This window comes from Megascapheus bottae, chromosome 15 (genome assembly GCF_031878675.1).
Source record: "Megascapheus bottae isolate mThoBot1 chromosome 15, mThoBot2.hap1, whole genome shotgun sequence".
In the NCBI taxonomy this organism is placed as follows: domain Eukaryota; kingdom Metazoa; phylum Chordata; class Mammalia; order Rodentia; family Geomyidae; genus Megascapheus; species Megascapheus bottae.
The window spans coordinates 59,104,778-59,125,037 of NC_143523.1; the positions used below are offsets into that span (position 1 = coordinate 59,104,778).

General features: G+C 41.3%; 1 protein-coding gene across 1 annotated transcript; it reads left to right on the plus strand.

Annotated features, from left to right (window-relative positions):
* Window positions 1-4,046: 4,046 nt before the first annotated feature.
* On the plus strand, window positions 4,047-19,432 carry Ncoa4 (nuclear receptor coactivator 4). The gene is made up of 10 exons (XM_090346810.1): window positions 4,047-4,289; window positions 11,175-11,329; window positions 12,776-12,916; window positions 13,382-13,470; window positions 13,748-13,856; window positions 14,820-14,909; window positions 15,438-15,581; window positions 16,952-17,917; window positions 18,498-18,638; window positions 18,901-19,432. The coding sequence occupies exons 2-10, from the start codon at window positions 11,189-11,191 to the stop codon at window positions 18,904-18,906; spliced, it is 1,827 nt and encodes a 608-aa protein (XP_090202936.1). The 5' UTR covers window positions 4,047-4,289; window positions 11,175-11,188; the 3' UTR covers window positions 18,907-19,432.
* The last annotated feature ends 828 nt before the right edge of the window (window positions 19,433-20,260 follow it).

Consider the following 20,260-nt stretch of genomic DNA (forward strand, 5'->3'; position numbering starts at 1 on the left):
CCTCAGCACCACTTCCAGTTTTTTCTGTGTATGTGGTACCAAGGAATCGAACCTGGGTCTTTGTGCATGCTAGGCAAGCACTCTACCACTAGCCCAAACTCCCGGCCTCTACTCTCATTTTATTAAGTCAGCACAACTATGCTAGACTCTTTGGAAACTGTAAGTTTTTCATAAATGCCATGGACTATTGTGACGCATTCTCTGTTTTGAGAGTTTCTTGTTTTGTGATTCCTAGCATTGTACTTTTCCTTCATACAGCTTAGCATACTGGAGGGAATCAGCCAGTTGTTGCTGCTGGGCTTCTTTCAAAAGTAACTGTCTCTTATTTAAAAAAAAAATAGTATTTTTCTGCCTTTGATTATTAAATGACACAAATTCTAGGTGGCAAATACATATATCACTAGTAACTAGTAAATGTTAGCTTAGGTGCTGAATACTTATTGATATCTTAGTAGTTAATCCTTAAAATACCTGCCTGATTAGGAGCTTTAGACTCTGACTTAGGATTTCATCTTGGCTTTTCTACTTGGAAACTTGTTATTACTGTAAGCAATATATTTAACCTTTCTTTGTGTGTGTATATACTAGTACTTGAACCCAGGGCCAAGGTACTTTCCCTTAGCTTTTTTGCTCAAAGCTGGTACTCTACCACTTGAGCCATAGCTCCATTTCTGGCTTTTTGGTGGCTAATTGGAAATAAGAGTCTAAGGGGTTTTCCTGTCTGGGGTGGCCTTGAACTATGATCTTCAGATCTCAGCCTCTTGAGTAGATAGGATTACTGGTGAGAGCCCCAGCATCTGGTGCCTTTTTTTTTTTTTTTGTAATCGTAATATTTACCTTAAAGGTTTGTGATGACTAAATGAGAACTATCTAAAAAAGGAAAAACTTGCTAGGCGTGGTGGCTCACGCTTGTAATCCTAACTACTCAGGAGATTGAGATCTGAGGATTTGGTTCAAAACCAGCACTAAAGAACTTGAGACTCTTATCTCCAATTAACTACTAGAAAACAGGAAGCGGGGTTTTGGCTCAAGGGGTATGTCGGTATAGCCTTGAGCTGAAGAGCTCAGGGACAGTGCCCAGGCCGAGTTCAAGCCCCATGACCCACAAAAGATAAAAAATAAAAAGAAAGAAAGAAAGAAAAACTTTGAGTACACGTTAGGCTAGATTTAAATATTTACAGAATTTATTCAGGAAATAACTATATAGCAAATAACTACATAATTTTGTTCACATAGGCGTGAACAAAAGAGATAAAGTTCCTGCCTATGTGGAACTTATAGTATTTTTTTCTGAAGGTGTAACAGAAAATAAATGGTTTCTGCATGTCAGATTGTGATATGTACTACAGAAAATAATGAAGTATATGATAGGAAGGGGAGTGAAGAGCCCTCCCAAGACAACACTAAATTCAATAGTACCTCTAAATTCTCTGCCTCTGTTCCCGTATGGATTAGCTGTGAAAGGGAAGTAAAGTGTCCCACGTACTTGGCCCAGTGTCTCAAGCCTGTAATTCTAGCCACTCAGGAGACTGAGATCTGAAGATAATGGTTCAAAGGAAATGCTTGCAGGAGAGTTTGTGAGATTCTTATTTCCACCTAGCCACCAAAAAGTCAGAAGTGCCTCAAATAGTAGAACACCAGCCTTAAGCAAAAAAGCTAAGGGAGCAGCTTGGCCTTGAGTTCAAGCCTCAGTACTTACTACCCCCACCAAAAAAAGGGTACTAACCATAGGATGTGATGACACTTGCTCATTATCTCAGCATTTGAGGGGCTGAGATTAGGAGGACGGTGAGATTTAGTCTAGTCTGGGCTATAGAGCCAGACTTTAAAAACCAAAACAAACCAAAAAAAAAAAAAAAACACCCCAGTCAATATGTATACCTTTAGGCTTAAGCCCAGCTTGGTGAGAGAACTATAGGTGTCCATAGCACTTATTCTTCCTGCTGCTTTTTAGCTCTTCATAGTCCAAGGTTTCCATGTTGGATTTATGTTCATTCATGGTAAATATACATCGTCTCAACTTTGAACATTTATTCACAATGCAAAAGTCTAGCTAAGGAAGGTCAAAGCAGCATCCACTTTGGTGCTGGCAAGTAGCTGAGTACCTAGGAGAGCACTGAGCTTGTCATTTGGGGGAGCTGCCATGGTGACTGTTAAATCATGGCATTGGAGTTATGGCTGGTAGACTTGCAGTCAAGTTATGCCCACTTCCTGAATTAGATACATCACTGGCAAGTGGACAAAACAGTTACTCTGAGGGCACTGCTTTTACTCACTGTACATCCTTAGCTATTCTTATTTGAAGTTGCCATTCCTGGGTTTTCTTGACTTGATGTTGCAATGAAACCAAGATGTTCCTTCTGGGAGTTAAGATTGTGTTTGGGAACACTTAATGAGTCTTAGGATTCCTCCTGCTTAGTATTAACACTAGTGTTCTATAGATGTGGCAATTGTCCAACCAACTATGAATAACTGTCAAAAGGGATGTAAATATAGGCATAATGTTTTGTTACATAGATTAATATGTATATATGACATACAAACCCTCAGCCTAATTTTAATTATGTTCAGAAAAAAAAAAGGATTTAAAGTAAAAGGTTTTGGCTTGTTTATCAGTTTTAGTCTCCAGTCAGAAGCCTTGTCTCTTAACACTTGGACAATTAATTACAGCTCTCAAAAGAACATAATGTCAGGTATATATTTGAGTTTCATTTTGGCATTATTGCTAGTCTCTCAGGCTTTAGAGGAAGGAAAAGACTTTATCACTTGTTTGCTTCTGTGGAAAAAAACACAAGAGATTTATCATATAAAACCAGGGATAAAATGGTATTTAGTGAAGCTACATAAGTAACATGTTTTCCTGTCCTATACTGTCTTAGGGCAGGAGGTTCATATTGAAGATTTGTCATGACCCCAGTTTTGAAAGCCTTCCAACTGTCATATTGTTGTCCATAGAAATGTGGACTGCAAAGTTTGAGGAAAATAGATGTGGTTTCTCTACCTCCAAACTTGTGATTACTTGTGGAGCTGCTGTGTGTGTGGCCTGGCTGTTTGGAACACATTTTGTGCCATTAGCTAGAACTTCAGTGGCAACATGCATACTAGTTTTGTCTTCTTTGAAAAAAACAAAACAAGGGATAGTTGTTTAAAGCTTGGGGTGCTTCTAATCCTAGCCAGTGGGAAGCTGAGGTGGGAGGATTGAGTTTGAGGCTAGCCTGAGCTACATACCCAGTGATCCAGTCTCAAAAATGGGCTAAAATGGACGGCCAATATTGTTAGATTGTTTTCTTGGCTTGCTGGGATATGCAAGCTGTAAGTTATCTCTGGGCAGTGGGCAGCAAGAAGTTTCATGAAAGAGCATGCTGTCTCTTAGGTACTGTGCCAGGCGGCCCGGGCGGCCCTAAACTTTTCCATGGCGTTGACTCCCTGTTCGCAGGGAGCCAGGTTTAGCCCGAAGCCCAGCCGCCTCTCTGGTGGGGTGTGCTCTTCCCTGCAGTGTTTTGTGCAGCGGGGACTGGCTGGGTGTGTCTGTGTGTCCTGGGGCTGAATCGGAGGGAGGCCTGCGGGTAGCTGTGTCACTGGGTGAGGGAACGAGGGAACCCGGAGCCGGGAACGGAGCCGGGCGGTCCTCCTTGGCCGTGGCCGCCGCCCCGCGGTGCTCTCTCTGGCCATTTTGCAGCCCGACCCTAACACTGACGCGTCTTGAGGCTCCCGGGGGCGTGCGCCTGTGGGGGGCGGAGAGTGGGGCGGGCGAAGCCGAGCGGGGCGGGCGGAGCTTCTCCTTCCGGCTCGGGCTCCCCCTTCCCCCCGCCCCGGGCGGGGCGTGGCTGGACTCCAGGGCTCCCTACCTGCGGACGCCCTGCTGGGGATATAGGCGCCCCTGCCTGCGAGGTGGTGGTGGCTGCCCCTTGGCTGTCCTGGTAAGCGCGGGCCCCCGGGCCTGGGCGTGCGGGGAGGGGTGGGGCGGGTGCGCAGCCGCTGGCGCGCGCCGAGGCCCAGCGCCCCGAGGCCCCGAGGCCCCGAGGCCCCGCGCCCTGAGGCGCGAGCCCACGGTTGCGCGGCGGAGACTGACGAGCGGTTCCTCCACGCCGCTCCTGAGGGGCAGCGAGAAGCCTAGGAAGCCGCCCGAGTCGGTTACTCTTGCTTAATTTTGCCGCAGTTTTCTAGTTTTTGAACCAGAAACGCCTTTCGTAATTCTGTCATTAGATGGTGGAATTTTGTGGCCGTTTTTCAGTGTTCGCAGTTCCTTTGACCAAGTCCGTGGGAAACCCCAGCGCTAACCTCTGTAAGTAAGTTGAACCCTCCCAGCCTGCGGAGAGCCGGCCCCTCACGCAGCGCCGCCGCCGCTGCCGGGTGAGCTGTGCGGGCGAGGCTGCGGTGCACACGGACTCCTGCCGGACACGGGTGGACACGCCGAGGCCAGGGCGGTGGTCATTCCTGGGTTTTGATGGGTTCTGGAGGCAGAGTTCCTAACTTGCTGTACTTGGAGAATTTTGATTATTGAACCTCAGTATAGCCTTCTGCGTGTAGCTTCTATACCTATATTGCGTATTTTTGTACTGTTACCCAAGACAGAAGACATGATTCTGAAGAGCTCATTATAATTTATTGAGAAATGTGAAAACGGACTGCGTTTCAGTAGTAATTTTAAATTCTGCTGATGGCCAGTGAAATAATTTGAGTTATAATGCTCTAATAGAAAGACCCATTAGGTTTGAGAACCCAGGACTAGACCCCAATTTTACTTTTCATGGCAGTAACCCTGGGCCTTAAGGTGTCATCAGTGAGGTGTGGATCCTGAAGTAGATAGCATATTATTATTATTATTAGTGCTGAAGATTGAAAAAGACCTCTAGCATCTAAACACATGCTTTACCAATTGAGCAAATATTTCTGCTTTAAATTGCAGTTTATATATTTTCAAAATAGTCATAATTTGGGGGAGTTTTGTGTGTTGAACCAGATAATGAGTTAGCTCCATTTGTGGTTAGTTGCTCAATTCTGGTTCCCAGATCTTTGACCTTCATAACTAGTTCCATGAAAGCATTGTCTAAGTGAAACATTTACACTTTGTAGAAAAAATCCTGTTGAGGAAACTCTAGTTTCTCTGGTTTGTGTGAAGGGTCTTGTTTCTTTCTCCTTTATCTTTTTCCTTTACTCTAAAACATAAGAACAGGAATCCTAGTAGCAGGGAAGTTTTCAAATTAATTTGTCTCAAAAAATAAACATTTAAGACTCTTTTGACATGCTAAGGCAGTAGTTTACATTATTAAGGTGAATGAAAGGACATTTAAAGCAACTTTTAGAATGTGGCTCTTTATGCAGGTAAGAAAACAGGCAAAATGTATATATATCTGCTACACCTTAGAATGTTTTGAGTTTTTGTTATGAAATATTGTATAGAAAGAGTGGATGGGAGCCGTTATTTATTAAACAAGTACCACTTCTTTATCCCTAAGTGTGAGTTTATATTGTTAAACTTTCTTAGAAACAGGAAGTTAGATTTTAAAAGGGTGAGTGGTAGCCTGGGCTGCAGGGTCAGTGGCTTAAGTAAGGGTGTCTTTGGGGGAAGGCCTTGCCAGTTTGGGTTCTGCTTTTTATACTCTGAAGGTGGTCCTAAGGTCTTGATTGGCTTTAAAATGCCTATTAGCACCAATTACCAAGAATTGCATGGGCTGGTAAGTACTAAGAAGCAGATTACCCCAGTGCAGTCTTCTTGCAGCTTCAGTTAAATACAAGTTACCGGGGAATCAAAATGGAATTGCTCATGCTAAAATTTCTCTTTGCCAACCTGAAATTGTTATGTGATAACGGTACAAAGAATGAGTAGAAAGAGAACCTAGTCAGATTTTCCCCAGGCCAGCATTAGTTGGCATGGTATTAAGTTCCCTCTGCTTTAATCCTTAGACACCGGTCACCAAACAAGTGACTTGAAGTAAGCTGATATAAGCTCTTTCCTCATTGTTCTGACCTCCCCTCCTCAGAGAAACACAAAGTCAGCCTATTTTAAAAACAACTTCTTCTGTGCAGACCTTTGAAACACTTGTTTTTTATGGAGTGTTGCCTAATTCCAGAATTAAAGAAAAAAGTCAGTTAAGATCTTAAAGTTGTTGTGATTTTGTCCTTTGACACTAGTATCATTGTCTCTTTTTCCAGAGGAAACTGAGACCAGAGAGGTTGTTAGGACTATAGAAGGTCCAAGCAGCACTCAAAGCCTGAGGTTGTGTCTTAAATCTTCTTGCTTGCTATGCTTGGACCTGAAGCAGATGGTCAGTTACTGTTGAAAACAACTGTGTGAGCTAGTTTCCCTTATTCATATCTCTCATTACTTCCCAAAGCTGGCTCAAGCCTGTGGTCTGAGTTAGACATGTAGTAATAGCCTTCTTATGCTTAGATCTAAATGCTTCCTCTACATCAGAGGGCAATCAAGTCTGTGCTCCTCTCCTTTCTTGGTACCTGGGCTAAGAAGCTGACTGTTGTTTACTGGGAGGAGGGGAGGCAGAGCAAGCAGAGGGCCAGGCATACTGGGAGCAGCCATAAAGAAAGGTTTTCTTAGTGGCTGACAGTTGTGCTTTAGGCTCAAGATTGTAGCTGGGCACTGAGGGTTCACATATGTAATCCTAACTGTTTAGGAGACTGAGATCTGGAATCACAGTTCACAGCCACCCCAGGCAGGAAAGTCCATGGTGGAGCCGTGGTAGAGGGGAAAAGCCTTGGGTAAAAAAAGCCAACCAAGAGCTAAGGCCCTGAGTTCAAGCTTCAATGCTGACTTCCACTCAAATAAAGACCCATACTCTAACAAAATGGCTTGTTTTGAAGGATAATAATTGCAGATTAAAAAACAACAAGCGTGAATCCGTTTTGTAATTTTTTTAATCTTGTGGTACTTTCTGCTCATAGCTGATAAGGGGAAAATCCACCATACTTTGCCCGTAGTCTCTGGTTAGGCAGTTGTACAGCACTGTGGTTGAATAGAGAAGATTTGCTTAGTGTAGTCTGCTCTGGTTACAAATCTGTGCCAGTATTCTAGGATTTTTGACAATTTTATTAAATTTTTCATTGGCAGCCATGGTGGTATTCCATAGAAGTAGTCTTTACCACATTGCTACATTTGAAAGACAGCTAAGGACACTTTGCATGGCCAACAAATTCAGGACGAAGCATGGCTGCGTAATGCTGTGAGCTCAGCTCTTTACCCTCTTCCTGTGTGGTCAGGTACCTACAGCAATGTGTGTGGAGTACATAGATGCTGCTGCTCCACAAGGCTGTGTATGTGTGACACAGGCAGCCCAGGCAGCACAGCTGTGGCCACCAAGGTCAGAAAAATTCCACTGAAACTCCTGACAATGAATTGAGGAAGTTCTCGTTCTGGCTGAAAACCAGAAGTAACAGGGGACATTAGGCAGTTTACTGAACTTGGATTGTTGAAGAACTCTGAAGCTGCTGGCTCTGTTCTTTTGTGAGATGACTGGAAAAGCTGTTGGGCTGTCCTCCCACCAGTTTCTCTTTTCATTTTTGGACAGTCATAGGCTTGAACTCAGGGCCTGGGAGCTGTCCCTGAGCTTTTTTGCTCAAAGATTGTGTTCTACCTCTTTGAGACACAACTCTATTTCCCGTTTTCTGGTAGTTAACTAGAGATAAAATTCTCACAGATGTTCCTGCCTGGGGTGGCTTTGAACTTTGATCCTCACATCTCAGTCTTCCGTATAGCCAGGGCTACAGGTGTGAGTTCCCAGCTCCTGGTGCCAATCAGTTTAGTTCTGAGAGTGCAACCCTTGCTACTTTTGTCCTTTACATCCCCCCTCCCTTTTTCCTAATGCTGGCCTCTAGCTCTAAACCCCATCTTGAAGACACAGTCAAGATCAGTCAATTTTCCTTTTGTCTCAAATGGGCAGCCAGCTATTTGAGGGCTTTCTCTGAAGTCATTGTCTTTGGGACTGTTACATCTATGGGTCTGATAATGTCTCCTGAAATCCTTTTGCTCAGTGGGGCTCTTCTGACCAAGTCTAATTTTTTTCAAATGTTTCTTTAAAAAAATTATTTTATTTATTTTTATTTTTATTTTTTTCCCTGAGCATTTCAGCTCAAGGTCACCACATTACCCCTGGGCCTGGGAGTTGTCCCTGAGCTCTTCAGCTCAAGGCTACTGCCTTACCCTTGAGCCATGCCACACTTCCTGTTTTCTGGGGGTTAATTGGTGTCTCAGGTCCTTTTGTGCCTTGGAAACTTGATCCTCAGATCTCAGCCTCCTGAGTAGCTAGGATTACTGGCGTGAGCCACCTCATCCAGCTTAAATATATTCTTTTTTTTTGTTGTCTTTTTTTTTTTTTTACAAGTCCTGGGGCTTGAACTCAGGGCTTAGGTGCTGTCCCTGAGCTTCTTTTGCTCAAGGTTAGCACTCTACCACTTCCTGCTTTTTCTGTGTATGTGGAACTTAGGAATTGAATTCAAGGCTTCATGCATGCAAGGCAAACACTCTACTACGAATCCATATTTCCAGCCCAAGCCTAATTCTCTCATTTATCAGGTGTCCAAATATTTGTGAGTAGTAACGATGTCCTCTCTGGGTTACCTCTTATCAAGGCCAAACAGCCTTCCTTCCTGTAGAAGATTCTCATAGGTCTGAGGCCTCTTTCCCTTTTCTGAGTGCCTGCTCCTAAAGCATGTTACCCAGAAGTAAACTTGAGTCTAATTATCATAGAAGAGATTAGTCCTGTGACATGTGCTATACTTGTGGTAAATGCAGCCAAATAGTATGTACGTTTTTTCTTAGATCCAGCACAGTGCCAATTATGTAGGACTTTCTTTCAATGGTAGAGCTCCATTCTTAAAAATGGAAAGAAAAAATTGTGATCCCCTCTGTACATCATCACCTTTAAAATAACAAAACATTTTTTCTCTTTTGTTCCTCCTAATCAAGTACAAATAATCTTATCTTTAAATTTAAAAAAAAAATTTTTTTTTTTTTTTTGCTTGTCCTGGGGCATGAACTGAGGGCCTGAGCAAGTATATGGTACCAAGGAATTGAACTCGGGTCTTTGTACATGCTAGGCAAGCACTCTACCACTAGGCCAAACTCTGGGCTCAATAATCTGCTTTTAAAATAAGATTTAAGAGGTGTGTAGAAACTGTTTCAGAATCTGCTTCCAAAGAACTATACTTACAAGTGTCCATAAACTGTTCTGACCACTGCACTGATGGCTTGCTTTTCTATATGTTGACAATCTGTGTCTTATGCTAAGATAAACAGCAAATTATTCTAGTGAGTTCCTAAAGCTGTACTTCATTGCTCTACTGAAACTCTTCTCTCCTTTTATTGTGTCCTTCTAGCTTTTCTCTCTACTATTTTTTCTCTCTCTGAAGTGTGATCTTTTCAGAGACTCTTCTATATTTACTCCCATCAGGTGTTTTTTGTTTTTGTTTTTGTTTTTTGTCTTGGGGCTTCAACTCTGGGCCTGGCTACTGTCTCTGAGCTTTTCAGCTCAAGGCTGGTGCCTTTGAGCCAGATACCACTTATGGTTTTCTAGTGGTTAACTGAAGATGAGTATCACAGACTTGGATGCCCAGGCTGACTTTGAACTCAGCCTCTTGAGTAGCTAGGATTACAGATGTGAGCCACCAGTGCCCAGCTTTGTATGTACCTTTATATAAAAGTCATGATATTACTTTGTCAGAGATATATCTTTTGGTGGTAGTAGGATTTGAACTCAGAGCCTTGTACTTGCTAGGCAGGTAGGTACTCTACTACTTGAGTCATGTTCCTCACCCTTTTTTTACTTTAGTTTAAAATAAGATCTTTGGTTTTGGTCCAGAACTGATCTCTTACTACAATCCTCCTTCCTATAGCCTTCTGTGTGTGGCTGGGATCACAGGAGGGGCTTGTTTTGTTGAGATGGAGTCTTGCTAACTTTTTGTCTGGGCTAAACTCAAATCTCAATCCTCCCAATCTCTACTTTCAGCATAGTTAAGATACTAGACATGAGCCACTACCATGGCAGATTTATTTAGTATTTTTTAAGTCTCTTAATAAAAGGTTTTAATTTTGGGACCAGGAGTTTGGCCTAGTGGCAGAGTGCTTGCCTAGCATGCATGAAGACCCAGGTTTGTTTCCTTGGCACTACATACAGAGAAAAAGCTGGAAGTGGTGCTGTGGCTCAAGTAGTAGAGCTCTAACCTTGAGAAAACCCAAGGACAGTGCTTAGGCCATGAGTTTAAGCCAGGACTGGAAAAAAAAAAGTTTTAATTTTGACAGCAACACAGGATAAGATTGCAGTCTGGGACACATAGTTACCTGCGAGGAATAAAGGAATGCTTAGAGTATCTTGACAAAGAAGAAAATCATACAAAACATTTTGGAAGAAAAGTGGCACAAGCAGTTTTCTGCATGAACTGGTGAGCTGTGGGTGGCATCAGTAAGAGGTCTGAGTAGTTGAAAGCTAGTGTAACAGTGTTTGGGTAAGGATCTCATCTGATCTTTGAGACAGAGTGAGAGAAGGTTCTTGGAGAAGCAGCCAGTGTCCTAGGTAAGAATCCTCTCTTCATGGCCTCCCATTTTGCCAGGGTGGACACCCATGGCTATATTCTTGATAATTTGATAGCTTTTATATTCTTCCTAAATTAAAAAAATCCAAGCATCAAACTTCTAAACATCAAACTATTGGTTGGTAACTTACTTTCAAAGTAATGATGGATCTCTTCACACATTTTAGTCTAAACCTGCAAAAAAGTAATAATTGACTCGTGTGACTTCATGTGTTATTATCATATTTCTGCCCTTCTTCCCCTCCCCCCTCTCTTCTCCCTTCCTCCTACCTCTCCTGGAGCTCCATCCCAGGGCCTCACAAAGGCTATGTATGCTCAGTATTCTCAGTCTAGAATATTAGCATTCTCAACTAATGGTCTTATCATGGTTTTGGAGACCTATGTCCTGTTTATTCAGGATTGTTAGTGTATCTTTTCAGTTCGGGTCTAAAGTGTTTATAAAACATCTATAGAATTTTATAGCAAGAACAGAGGTGGAGGAGGGCTGGAGGAAGCAGTGTGTACTGAGTGTCCTATGTGCTGGGTCCTGGGTTGGTCAGTAATGAGAATGGGTGAAATGATCATTTGAATGCTGGTTGAAAGGTGGTTTGGGGTTATAAATATCCTGCTATTTGGACTTTTCTGTTTTTAAGGAACACTGAGCAGAATGAACACCCTCCAGGACCAGAGTGGCTGCTCCAGTAACAAAGAACCCCTTGTGAGGTGTAGTGATGCACGCAGGGACTTGGAGCTTGCTATTGGCGGAGTTCTCCGTGCTGAACAGCAACTTAAAGATAACCTGCGAGAGGTATGATGTGTGCTTTTGTCTTCCTCTGGACTCATGTTAGAGCTGCGTAGTACTCAGCCCAGGACTTGGCTTTCTAGTGCCAACTAACAAGCTTGACCCCATAACTTGCATGGTTAGTTTAGTGCCTTTGATCATGAGGGAATAAGGCAGATGTTAGAATCTGTTCACTCTCCACTTCCCTACAGAGTTTTGTTTAGCATGTATTTCTCATTGCTCCTGTGTAGCCCCTGCGTCAGGCCCTATCATCATTGAAAAACAAGGAAGGTAGCCCTACTTAGTTCATCCTATGTGTGTGGGGCCACGTGTACATAGTTCTGTCAGTGACCCCTGCAAGCCAGAATGAGATCTGTTAGTTCCAGTTGTATTTTGTTGAGTGGCAAGTAATATCTGAGTTTGAAATATTATGATTACACAGAAAATATATTTTATGCAATAGTTGTTGAAGTAGATGCTCATGAATGGTTCATAGCTGCTATATTTAGAATGTATGTGAGTCAGTGTTTAACTCTCTAGAGATGCTTGGTTTATAAGTTGCATATGATGTCCATTGTGATGGTCTTATAGCTATTGCCATATTGTAACACATGCCTTGCTAAGTTGGCCTTCTGTAAATAACAGCTCATTTTATACCTGTGAAAAAGGGGGTAAAGGCCAGACAACAGTCTTTGTTTACTGATGAGCTTGTAAAGCTATGTTTTAAAATTAGATGGGAAATGAGAAGGATTGGTATCCCTAGCATATCTTTACTTTTTCTCCTAATTACTTTACAGGAGTATTGAAGAAAGATTTTAGAGTTTAAGTATACCTTGATGGCTGGGGTTTGTGTGTATGTACACCAGTCCTAAGACTTGAACTCAGGGCCTGGATGCTGTCCCTGAGCTTTTTCACTCAAGGCTAGTGTAGAACAGTAGCCACAGCTCCACTTTCAGCTATTTTGGTGGTTAGAGATAAGGATTTTATGCACTTTCCTTCTCCAGGTTGGCTTTGAATTGGGATCCTCAGCTCTCAGCCTCCTGAGTAGGTGGGATTATAGGTATGAACCACTGGTGCTCAGCAATGGCTGTTTTTTTTTTTTTGTTTGTTTGTTTTTTTTTTTTTTTTGCCAGTCCTGGGCCTTGAACTCAGGGCCTGGGCACTGTCCTTGGGCTTTTCAAGGCTAGAACTCTACCAGTTGAGCCTCAGCACCACTTCTGGCTTTTTTCTATGTATGTGGTACCGAGGAATTGAACTCAGGTCTTTGTGCATGGACTCTACCTCTAAGCCAAACTCCCGGCCCATAGCTGGGGTTTTTAAACCACAATCCATAGGTATTTATGGGGTAAGCTTGCAGATTTGAAGTTGGAAATTATGGGCAGAGTTTTGAGTCTGGATATTTTTGTGGGGAGTCACTCATGGGTCATTGGAAAATCAAAAGGATTTTTGACCCATGAAGTATATGTTTTCTAGGTGAAGGCCCAGATTCACAGCTGTATCAGTCGCCACCTGGAATGCCTTCGGAGCCGAGAAGTGTGGCTGTGTGAGCAGGTGGATCTCATCTATCAGCTTAAAGAGGAGACACTGCAGCAGCAGTCTCAGCAGCTCCACTGGGTAAGCAGCTGCACAACTGGAATTGTCTGAGTATGGACTGTGGTTTCCAGAGAATGTCTTCTTCATAATGCGGCATTAGTATAAATCAGATAAAAAGTTTAATTTCTCTGTGAACTCTAGAACTGCGTTTTAGCCCTTTATGCTTTACTTTTTGGATAGGGTCTCCCTCCCTGCTCTCCTCTCTCCCCATCTCCCCCCACCCCCAGGCTTGGACTATGATCCTTCTAACTTGTTGTGGCCTTCCATGTAGCCACCACACCCACTTGATGATTCATATGAGGACTCTTGCTTACATTGTACCCAGACTGGTCTAGAGTTGAAATCCTCCTAATCTTGGCTCCTGAATAGTTGGGATTACAGGAGCAAGTCACTGGGCCCAGCTCCCTAAAAGTTTAATCTAGGTGCTGTTTGTTAACTTGGTTACTTCATTGTAACTACCTGATTTTGTTTTTGTTTTTATTATAGTTATTGGGCCAATTCAATTGTCTTATTCACCAGCTGGAGTGCACCCAAAACAAAGACCTAGCCAATCAAGTCTCTTTGTGCCTGGAGAGGTAAAGGCTCCTTTCATTCGTTTCTACTACTGGCTTTTTTTCTTCAGTACAAGAAAGTTGACTTGCAACTCATTTTTATATATTGGTTTAACTTGACTTTTTCCTTCTTGGGATAAGATCATCATGACTGTATATGTAATATGAGACTTTCCGATAAATGAATAAACCATCTACTCTAAGATTCTTAGAAAAGTTCAGTCATTTAACATTATACATATTACTTGAAAATATTACATTTTAAAATTAAATTTTAGTTATTTTACTTGTTTTTACCCAGACTGGGCAGTTTGACCCTGAAGCCTGAAGATTCTTCTGTCCTCCTCTTTGAAGCAGACACTACTTCTCTGCGCCAGACTATCACCACCTTTGGGTCCCTTAAGACCATTGTGAGTAGGCTGAGCGGGTGTTCCCTAGGTTGCTTCTCTGGGCCCAGATGGTCTGTTCACCAAGTCATTTTTACTGTGAAGTAGTAACCTGAGATACTTCCTTTTCTGATTAAGTGAGCATCTGATTAATAAAGCATTAGGCTGGCAGTTCTTTTTGTTTGTTTGTTTTTTATTGTAATTAGTAAAAGGGTTACATGATATTTGCCAGATAGAAGGTGCATTAATTCACATACATTGATACCCTTTCACATGTCTTGGTACCCATTACCCTCCCCCCCACACCCCCCACCTGTCTTGGTTTTCCCCCCTTCCCTATCAAATTTCAAATAACCAAATACAAATAAATTCAATATATCAGATAACAAAGTGAGATACTGTAACAATATGAGATAACCAAGGGACAGCAAAGGAGATGAGAGACAACATAGTACATTTAGGACAACAATCATTAGTTATATGGCTTTTGTTTCAATATCCTGGAGGTCCTTTCAATTAGCTTCATACTATATGGCCTTATGTATCAAGATTTTGCTCTATTGCAGATCTCTGCTAGTAGAGCCCAAGGTTTCTACTGATTATGACAAATGAGGGAAACCATTGAGCCTAAGTTTAGGCTGGCAGTTCTTAACACTATACTATTAATTCATTCATTGGTAATCTTGGAATTTATCTTGTATCTCTTTAGCTAATGAATTTTTTAAATAAAATTTATAGCTTGAGTAGTTTTTAATAAAAAAATGGAACATTTTTTAATTTGGGCCTTGTTAAAAGTAGTGGTGCTACCAAGCCTAGTGTCAATTTCTTAAAATAGAGAACTCTCAGATTGGATAATTCCTTTGTAGATGTGAACCGTATCTTAGTGAAATGGTAATGTTTTGCTTAATCCTTTTCAAATTTGGAATTGTACTTTTACTTTTTTGTTGGGAAAGTGGCATAACTAACCTGTTTAAATGGTCTTTATAGCAAATTCCTGAACACCTGATGGCTCATGCTACTTCATCAAATTTTGGAACCTTCATAGAGAAAAGATGTTGTGTCTCAGTGCCGGAGCAGGTAAAAATGTCATTTGGTTCTGATAACTTAAGTCATTGTATACATTTTATATAGTTGAATGCTTGAAACATTTAGTGTCAAATAGAAATTTAGTTGTTTTATAGGTGTTACATAAGAGAGAAAACATTTATTCATCATTTCATAGGAAATGATCAGTAGCTACCTTACTGGTATTGAGTGTCTCTTAAGGATCCTTATTCTAATTCAAAGATTTTGTTTTGTTGCTGTTCGTTTTGATGTTACTGGGATTTGAATGTAGGGCTGATGCTTGGTAGGCAGGTACTGTACCACTTGAACCATGTTCCCAGTCCTGCATTGAAAAGGCAATGTGAATAAAAGATCTAGACATTTGAATTGAAAACTCTGGAGATTTTGATTTCTTATTTTAAGTTTATAAAATCTGATGCTCAAGGAAGGCATGTGACTTAATCAGAGTCAATAGCATCCAAAGAGCTTGTGTCTCTTGTATTTCTGATGAATGTTTGATAATGCCTGGTTAAGCAGCAAAGTTTATTATGTGACTTCCAGAAGCTGGCATCAAGTAGCACTGTTCCTCCTCTCAGTGAATGGCTTCTTGGAAACAAACCTGCCAGTGGTGCACAGGATCCTTACATACCCAGCACCAACCCTCAGGACTGGCTCACCCCAAAACAGATCTTGGAGAACAATCAGGTGTGTGGCTGGCATTACTACTTATAATGTAGATATCATAGTAGATAAAATTAGTTATTAACCAGTTTATGCATTTTATTTTATCATAATCAGATAACTTTTTTTTTTTTTTTTTTTTTTTTGTCGTTTTTGGGGCTTGAAACTCTGGGCTGGGCCCTGTCCCTGAGCTCTTCAGCTCAAGGCTGCTCCTCTTCCACTTTGAGCCACGGTACCACGTCTAGTTTTCTAGTGGTTAATTGGTCTGGGGGACTTTCATATCATGGCTGGGCTGGCTTTGAACCTCAGTCCTCAGATCTCAGCCTCTTGAATTGTTAGGATTACTGGTGTGTACCAGTGGCACCTGGCTGAAACATGTTTTGTTTGTTGTTTTGCCAGTCCTGGGCTTGAACTCAGGGCCTGAGCACTGTCCTTGTTCTTTCTCAAGGCTAAAGCTCTACCACTTGAGCCTCAGCACCACTTCCAGCTTTTTTCTATGTATGTGGTACTGAGGAATTGAACCGGGGTCTTTGTGCATGCTAGGCAAGCACTCTACCACTAGGCCAGACTCCCAGCTCCGGAAACATGTTTTTAACCATGCTTTAATTACAAAAGGAACTTCTCTACTTCTGAATGCTTAGAAAATAATTTGTAAAGATAACACAGGCCAATAATCCTTACATGAAGCAATACTGAAACATTTTGTTTGTATACTCAATTTTTTTCTGTACATATACTTTTTGAAAATAATTCTGTTAAGTTCTGTTTTGGTGTGCAGATTTTTTCTCTATAATTTAACTTAAATATATTTTTCTATAAAAATCTTTCATTGTTTGGCTAGAACTTACCATTCCAGTTTTTCTGGACATTAAAACTTCCCTAACACTTAGGCACTACTTATATTCATTCTATTTCTTTAGTAGTAAATTGCCAACCCTTTGATTAGATACATCTTGCCAATTTTGCTTTTTATTAAGTCTGTAACATTTGATAATTCCACTAGCAGATATTTATTTGCCATTAAATCTAACAGAAGGAGTAATTTATGAGATTTGCTTCTTTTCTGAACTTGACATACTTTTGCTTTTGAATCTCTTGCATTTCCGAGACATGAGTACTTTGTTTCTTAGATTTATTGAATGACTTGTCCAATTTATTTATTAAAAGCATTATGTAGAGATGCTGGCCTTTTTTCAGATTCTGTCAAGCTACAATATGTAGCTTTCATTTTGTACTTGAAAACATAACAATTCATGTATACATACATATGGTTTAATAATCAGTAAGAGAAATCTCTTGCCTGTTAGCTTTGTATGCTTAAGTTGAGATTATTGAGCAATTTATTGGCAGTCATAATCACTCTGGCAGACTAATGTTGTGTTCATCTTACATAGACTTCTGCCAGAGCTTGCAGTTTCTTCAGTAATATCTGGGGTAACCTGAAGGGCTTAGAAAACTGGCTCCTGAAGAGTCGGCAAGAAGAAGTTCCTGGAAAGCCAAGTTCCCAGAAGTGTAACAACTATTCTGTCACTGACATTGAAAAGGCTGAGGATTTGAAGCTCCTTGATCAAGATGAGGTGGACCTGTCAGACTGGCTGGTGACTCCTCAGGAACCCCGCAAGCTCAAGAAGACTGAGAATGACAGCCATGAAACCAGTAAGAAGATTAAGCTCCTATTCCAGGTGTTCCAGGAGCCATACAGCGTCAATGATTGGCTCGTCAAGCCTGACTCCTGTACCAACTGTCAGGGTAACCAGCCCAAAGGTGTGGAGATTGAAAACCTGGGCAGTCTGAAGTGCCTGAATGACCACTTGGAGACCAAGAAAGCACTGTCCACCCTCAATATTACCGAGGATTGGCTTGTCCAGAGCCACCAGGACACATATAAAGTAGAGGAAGTATGCAAAGCTAACGAGCCCTGTACAAGCTTTGCAGAGTGTGTGTGTGATGAAAATTGTGAGAAGGAAGCTCTGTGTAGATGGCTTCTGAAGAAAGAAGGGAAGGATAAAAATGGTATGCCTGTGGAAGCCAGACCTGAGCCTGGGAGTCACCAAGAATCCCTAAATGTGTGGCTCTGCCCTTCCAGAAAAGAAGTAACAGAACAAGCTAAGGTACCCAGAGCATTGGCTCCTGCCCGAGTTTCTGATTCTTTCCAAGTCATATGGAATAGTTCCTTGTCAGAGTGGCTCACTAGGTCTACTGCCGAGGACAGAGCTGGCAAACAAAAGCTTCAAAGCCCTGTGACCGCTTCCTGGCATCCCTTTAACACTGCTGATTGGGTCTTGCCAGCCAAGAAGGTGGGAAACCTTAGCCAGTTATCTACAGGAGAAGACAAGTGGCTACTTCGAAAGAAGGCCCAGGTGAGCACACATCAGAATTGCTCTGGGTGATTTTTTTCCCCCGAATCCTAGATCTTGAACTCAGTGCTAAGCACTGTCCTTGGGCTTTCTCAAGGCTCAGTGCTCTACTACTTAAGCCGCAACACCACTTCCAGCTTTTTCTATGTATGTGGTACCAATGAGTTGAACCTGGGTCTTCTTCATGCATGCAAGCATTCTTATTACTAGGCCAAATTTCAGGCCCTGATTTTTTTTTTTTAACTTACTTAAGTCCCAACCTTGCAAATGGACCAGATCCTTAAAAATGTTACATGTCAGAGGGAGTAATTTTGGTTCTAGGTTACAGATATTCAAATTGAATTATTGATGCACTTCCCAGCCTTCCTACCCCTATTCTGCAAACAAAAAGGTCTGTTTTGTTGCTATCCACATTGAAGACTTTGGGTACAAATAAGCTGTTGTTGCCTTTGTGCTTCAGTTATCAGAGTGATGAATATTTGCTTTACTCTTGATGCAAACTGTTTAGGAGGGGAATTTAAACTAATCTTTTGCTGTCTGTCCAGCTGTCATGAAACAATCCATCCTTTTTATCTTCATGCAGGAAGTATTTCTTAACTCACCCCTACAAGAAGAACATAACTTTCCCCCAGACTGTTATGGTCTCCCAGCAGTTTGTGATCTGTTTGCGTGCATGCAGCTTAAAGTTGATAAAGAAAAGTGGTTATATCGAACTCCTCTACAGGTGAGCAGTGACATCGTTACATTAAGTTGTAGTTTTGACCCATATATTGCTTTACTCACAGAGGTGTATTACTCTTAATTGTATGTGTAGGTAGAACTAAACATTCCAAATACTGGATTGGACTGTCTTTTCAAGATGTAACTTTCAGATCCTGGGTGGTCATAATTCTAGTAGTTTACTAAGAAACGGGTCGGTTTTAAGGTGGGGATAATTTTTCTAATGGGGTGCTTTATTTGTGAACTTGTTTTTTTCTTTTAAACAGATGTGAAGGGATGGACTGTCAAAGTCGAACAGCTTTTCTGCAGATTATCACCCATCCACGAGTGACTGCAGTTTGCCAAATCATTGTATTTCTAGATCTGATCAATGAGCTTGCTTCTTTTACTGTCTGATTTTAAACTAGTGAAGTCACCAAATTATGAGTTGCTTTATAAAAGAAAGGCTATCATTTGTTGATACTGAGGTGACAGTCTTTCTTAAGTATTCACTTAGTTTGCCCCCTCCCCCCACTAGAAACAGTGTTTGGGTGGGCAGGTTTTCACTAGCTTCCACAGCTCCTCAGATTGGGTGGTTACTAGAACAACAAAAACACTGTAGTCTTAGAAGTATTTTATAATCAAGGTGTGCTAATGTCTCCTAAAGCCAGTAAACTCAAACCTTTTGATTTCTCTTTAGATGCTTTTTTTGCTGTGGGCTTTCTTCTAGTGGTCCAAAAGCAAGTGATTATTCTGTTCAATTAACTTATAGGATATTTCACACAAGTAATTAACCTTGTCAATTTAGTAGGTTTTTATCAAACTTGTAGTAGTAATCTTGGTCATTTTTGACATTAACTACCAGACATACTAGCCTACATCTTATTTCTGTTCTTTTTCTTCATTACTTCAAATGCAGTTACTGGGGATTTGCCTTTATCCCTTTCTCTGAATGTTATTAAAGTATCCGTTGAGCTGTTTGAAGACTCTTATTTCAGAACCATTTTCAAGGTAGTCTTAGCCTTGGTAATAATCTACAGACCTGCAGGCTTTTAAAAGAGCCCCAGCGCTAAGAGAATAAGGTGAAAGTTGGAAATGTAGTACTTGAATCATTCATTACCCTAGGATTACTGGTGCATCCTGTGTAAATGGAAGCTAAGCTTGACACCTGGTGCTTTTAACCGGGGATAAAGTCCATGTTCTATTACTGCAAGCAAGTGTTCTTGAACCTCCCAAATATTACTGTGTGAGCAGGCTGTTTTAAAAACACTTGTGCCTTGGGGTGCTTAATGAAACTATGGAAACTGTTCACATTTTATCAATAAATATCCTTAAATGTTTCTCTGTAGGAAAGTGGGATTGATGTTTAAAAGTTCTCTCACATAAGATCTTACCTGCCCTTTGGGCTTTGAAATATCAAACTTCCTAACTGCCTATGTTATTGGAAATACTTCAGTGACACAATTGAGATTGCCATACAGCTTCACTCTGACTCTTTGAACCACAGCTGTAAAGAGCCTCTTACTTTCTTCTGCCCCTCAGATACTATTGAGAATTACTACAATAAAGGTTGTGGTTCAAATCAACTTGAATCTTTCCAGCATTTTAAGTTGCAGAAAATTTTGTGGTTTCTCTTTTGAGGTTAAA

Bases quoted from the DNA above. Each gene is read 5' to 3' on its own strand.
- Ncoa4 (XM_090346810.1), top strand. From the start codon at position 11,189: ATGAACACCCTCCAGGACCAGAGTGGCTGCTCCAGTAACAAAGAACCC. The intron at 11,330-12,775 runs GTATGATGTGTG...TATGTTTTCTAG, and splicing joins TTAAAGATAACCTGCGAGAG to GTGAAGGCCCAGATTCACAG. The intron at 14,910-15,437 runs GTAAAAATGTCA...TGTGACTTCCAG, and splicing joins GTGTCTCAGTGCCGGAGCAG to AAGCTGGCATCAAGTAGCAC.